Genomic DNA, 5,180 nt, shown 5'->3' on the forward strand with positions numbered 1-5,180 from the left:
TGGCCTACGATGGTCAAAGACTGCGAGAAATTCACGGCGAAATGCGAGAAATGTCAGCGGCACGCTCCCACAATTTACCAACCTACCGAGCTGCTCTCGTCAATTTCATCGCCCTATCCATTCATGAGATGGTCGATGGACATCGTCGGACCTCTACATCGCTCGAAACAGAAGCGTTTTCTGCTCGTCCTCACGGATTACTTTTCCAAGTGGGTCGAGGCCGATTCTTACGCAAGTATAAAAGATGTCCAGGTCGAACACTTCGTCTGGAAAAATATAATCTGCCGACACGGGGTCCCTTACGAGATCGTCACCGACAACGGATCCCAGTTTATTTCAACACGCTTCGAAGCTTTCTGCGAGAAGTGGAAAATCCGCCTCAGCAAATCCACGCCAAGATACCCTCAAGGGAACGGACAAGCCGAAGCAGCCAACAAGACGATCCTCGATGGTCTGAAAAAGAGGCTCGACGAGAAGAAAGGACGGTGGGCAGACGAACTCGAAGGAGTCCTTTGGTCTCATCGGACAACTCCGCGCCGAGCCACTGGGGAAACTCCATTCGCTTTGGTCTACGGATCGGAGTGCGTAATTCCCCCCGAGGTGGACTTTCCAGGTATTCGACGAAGACTTCTACCAGGACAAGAAGGCTTAAACCACTTAATGATGCTAGATGAGCTCGACCTAATCAACGAAAAGCGCGACCAAGCCCTAGTTCGAATTCAGAACTACCAACAAGCAACGGCGCGGTACTACAACAAAAACGTTCGTAGCCGAAGATTCAAAGAGGGAGAGCTCGTCCTCCGAAAGATCTTCCAAAATACTGCCGAGAAGAACGCAGAAAAGCTCGGAGCAAATTGGGAAGGTCCTTACAAGATCACCAAAGTGGTTCGTCCGGGAGTTTACGAACTCGCGACACTAGCCGACGAGGCGATTCCAAGATCATGGAACGCAATGCATCTGAAGAAATACTATCACTAAGGATACAGCACGACCAGCATGAACTACGGGACGGCTTGATCCCTGCAAAGGGTACGTAGGCAGCCCGTCTTCGGGCGGGTTCAGCTGTCCCCCCTCCTAAAAAGGGGGGGGGAGTGGGTACGTGTACACATACCTCCTTTAACTCTATTATTCTGACTTACCCATTTAGGAACGTCGCCACTTCGGCATATTCTCAGTTCGTTTTTAATCATCTACTTATTTCACTTTTGCCCTTGATTCCTAGTTCAATTATTATCGCTTCGGCTAGCTTCACATTGTAACAAGCTCGGATTTTAAAATTTTATCACTCATCACTTCGGCAAGTAATCATACCACATCGGCATAATATCATGACCCGATTATCTCGGACCTTAATCGGTCCTCAGTTTCTGCTCGGCAAACTAAGCCTCCGAGCGCCTCGTCTCGTTGCTGGCCACAACGGGACAACAAGTACAAAGTTCTCTAAACAGACTTTTACCACCTTTCCTAGGACGAGGGTGCAAATTACATCCTCTACGGATAAAAATTAAGCGCGCTATACAAGTATCAGACCAAAAACGTATCTGGTCGCCACGGTTTACTATCGCACACGAGAATATAAGTCGAGACTACATCGCTTTCTCTAAAACCGAAGTAAACTCTTAAACCCGGATAAACATACTCGAGAACACCGGTCCTTAGACAGGTTCGATAACACTTCAACCTCGGCTAACAAAAGCAGAACGCCTCGTCGTTTTTACGGCTCGGCACCACTCGAAGCAAAACGCCTCGCCGTTTTCACAATTTGACATCATTCAAAACAGAAACGCCTCGTCGTTTACACGGCTCGGCAATATTCAAAGCAAAAACGCCTCGCCGTAAGCACGGCTCGGCATTACCAACAAAAACTTGCCTTGAACATTATCGCGTAACACTCTTTTACTATCAAAATTTGCCTTGAACCTAAACGAGGTCCTTAAAACAATTCATCCCTTAGCCCGTGTTCCGGTCAATTTCGAAAATACAGTTAAGGCAAAAATCGACATAACAGCCCTCGTCCTCGACAAGTTAACGTAAACACTTCTACGAATAATTGGACAAGTAAAACCGAAAAACGGCTAAGGAAAATATATCCATTAAGCAAAAATAAAGAGTCGGGTGGATAAAGCCGTCCAGGCACAAAACACATAGAAGTTCAACAAGGAGCGGGTAAAAATCTAAGTACAAAAACAAGCGAGAAAAAATTTGTGAGCCAAAAACTCATGCCGCGGATTGCGTCTCACGATCGGCGAGAAGGTTCGAGGGAATCGGCGTGCCCGCATTCGAGCCGTTCGGGTCGACAACGCCTAAATTGGCCGCTGTTTCTTCGATCGGCTCGTTACCGAGGGTTGTGTCAACTGAGTCCGGCAAAACGGGAGAGTAATACAGTTGCACAACGGGAATCGGCATACTCGCTTTCCCAGCTTTTCAGCTTCGCTTCCTCGTCGTCGAGCGTCGGGGCATCTGGTTTCTTCAGGTCGGCAATCATCGCCAGATTGCCCTTAATCTGTCCCAGATCATTCTCGTCATTCTTGGCTTTTTCAAGCCGAACCAGACCCTCCTCCACCTTGGCGAGGCGTTCTTGAAACTTCGCTGTAAGCTCTCGCCTCGCCTCCTTTTTCGCCCTCTTGACCTTAGCATCAAACAAGGCATCCTTGGCTTCGATACGCCTCTTCAGCATCGCCACCTCGGCACTTTTGGCTCTCCTCGCCTCCTCAAGGCGAATGACCGAGGCGGAGACTTTATCTACGTTTGCACGCAGGACGATCTTCTCCTCTTCCAGCCTGGAAACCCTGGCCGTCGCCTCGTCCAGCTTCCCCTTTACCGCCGCGGCTTCGGTCTGAGCCTCTTCCAGCTTCGTTTTCGACGATGCGGACTCAATTCTGGCCTCGGCCAAGCGACGTTCGACCTTAGACAGGTCTGCCTCGTATTCGGCCATTAGATCATTAATGGCCGCGACAAACTGCAGAATGGAATGTACTCTTGTCAAATACTTAGCGAAAATTCACGAAAGCAAAGGAAAGCAAAAGGGAATGTACCTTGGTCCCGCGCTGCGCCATTGCGCCGTAGGACCTCGGCCTCCTCAACTTCTCCGGAGGAGGAAGACGCGTGTTCGCGTTATTTACACGCGAGAACATTATGGCGGAGGCGTCGGGGTCATCGACGACCAACTTACGCGCGGCGGACTCTCCGGGCGTCGACTTCCGTCTCTTCTTGGACGGCTCGTCCCTCTCAACAGCGACCCCCTTCCCTTTATCAGCGGCCGAACATTTTCGGCTCGGGTCGTGTTTCTGCACGACGGAAGTCGGGGGCCTCGTCGACTTCGGGAGGGCTAGAATAGCGGAGTTCGAGGGCTCTTTGTCCCGAACCGCCGAATCGCCCCCAGACGCCTCGGGAACAATTTCGCCCTGTTCCACCTCGGGCGCCACATCTCTTTCGACCACCTCGGTCGTATTACCCTCTGCAGCTCGGGTAGTTTCATCCCGGTTCGGCGGGTCGGTTTGTGGGGTGACCTCGGCTTGCGCCGGAATCACCTCGGCCTGCGCTTTGGCCACCTCGGCAGCTCGTCTAGCGGCTTCTTCCTGTTCGCGTCTCTTCCTTTCTCGGAGGGTTAAGATCACCATCTTTTCGCGGGTATCTCTGGAGGAACTGGAGGATGAAGAGCTGACGGGAACTCCTGCAAGAATGGCTCGCACCTTCTCTACTCTCTCGAGGGTGAAATTCTTTCTCCAATTAACCTTCCGCGCCGAAAGAGAGTCTCGAACGGTGAACAGATCATCGGGAATCGGGGGAAGATAGCACCGAACTGCAAAACAAAGCAAAAAAAAAAAAGATAAGTGTCAGAAAAGGAAGAAAGTTTGAACAAAATCTCCGAGCCGAGGCAAAGCTTCGGGTCGGCTACCAAGTGGTCCCCAAGCGGTCTTGGTTCGGCAAACGTAATCCTCGCCGACTGACGCCTCGTTCACTAAAACGTAGAAGAAGCGTTCAGTCCAGAACTGGTCCTTGCTAGGAAAACCGCCGATAATCCGTCGTTTCGCCTTGTTGGAAATATAGAACCTGTTTCCTTTCGGAGCCTTCCTGATTTCCAGCAAGTTCAGCAGGTGGTTCAGCTCAACGTCAAGACCGCATTCGAAGCTTCGGACTAAAATGCCGATCATATGCCGCAGTCCCCTCGGCATAATCTGCCCGATCGAGATCCCGTGTTTCCAAAGGTATTCGAGGATCACTCCGGGGATTGGGAACCAGAGGAAGCAAAGCTCGAAGAACGCCTCGTACAGAGTGAAATGATTCTCTGGAGGGTTGTCGGCGCGGTCGCTTTTCTCTGGAACAACGAACTCCACCGCCTCGGATATTCCGAAGCGATGCCTCAACGCTTCGAGCGACTCAAGGGAGCAGAGTGTAGACCCAGGCGGGTCGGGTTTTTGCCTCTTAACTCTCGGCGCTCGCCCAGATGTGGAAGCACCTCGGGACGCCATGAGGCGTTCTAACTCAAGCTTCGCCTCGAAAAGATCAAAGGGAAATGCCTCCTCCTCGGCCTTGAGCACGGCTCGGTTAATGCCTTCGTTAGGAACGGGATCCTGGGGACGGCTCGTCGAAACCGACGGCTCGCCATCCGGAGGGCCGACATCTGATGGGTTTTCATCATTTGACGCCTCGTCAGATGAATGGTGAGAACGGCTCGGCGAAGCAGACGCCTCGGAAGAATCCATCGCACCCCTCGCCTCGGCGTCTATACGGCTCGGCTCGTAGTGGAAAAGCGGATCTAACGACTCGTCGGAACGGTTCGACATACTTTACAACTTTTACAATGAATTACAACTTGGCTCGACGAGCCTCTACCGGAAAAAGATCTGGAACGGCGGAGATCTCGGAAACCCTAGCCGGAAAATAAATAAACTAGAGAGAGAAAGAAGAGAGAAGGGAGAGCTACCTTTAGTGAAAACGAGTGAGTCGGGAAATAATGAGGAGAAGTGAAGGAGTTCACCTATTTATAGAAAAACGAAGCGCGTGAATTCCGTGTGAACCTCGGGAAGCCGTTCAACAGCGCGTGGGATCCGCGGCGAATTGGTCATACCGGTTTGCGTCATTGGCACGTGCCAAAAGATCCGGTACTTCCTTTCAGAAGACCAACAGTCAGGGTACCCAGGATAACGAAACGGCTCGGCATTAACTATCTCTCTCAA

At 51.3% G+C, this 5,180-nt stretch overlaps 1 protein-coding gene across 1 annotated transcript; it reads right to left on the minus strand.

Annotated features, from left to right (window-relative positions):
- Positions 1 to 2,350: 2,350 nt before the first annotated feature.
- LOC112085643 (uncharacterized protein At3g60930, chloroplastic-like) lies at positions 2,351 to 4,787 on the minus strand. The gene is made up of 3 exons (XM_024154771.1): positions 3,899 to 4,787; positions 3,036 to 3,802; positions 2,351 to 2,959 (listed from the first exon to the last, which is right to left on the minus strand). Exons 1-3 carry the CDS (start codon positions 4,785 to 4,787, stop codon positions 2,351 to 2,353), a joined length of 2,265 nt encoding a protein of 754 aa, XP_024010539.1.
- Positions 4,788 to 5,180: the final 393 nt, after the last annotated feature.

The sequence above is a fragment of the Eutrema salsugineum genome, unplaced genomic scaffold (assembly GCF_000478725.1).
Source record: "Eutrema salsugineum unplaced genomic scaffold, Eutsalg1_0 scaffold_9, whole genome shotgun sequence".
Taxonomy (NCBI): domain Eukaryota; kingdom Viridiplantae; phylum Streptophyta; class Magnoliopsida; order Brassicales; family Brassicaceae; genus Eutrema; species Eutrema salsugineum.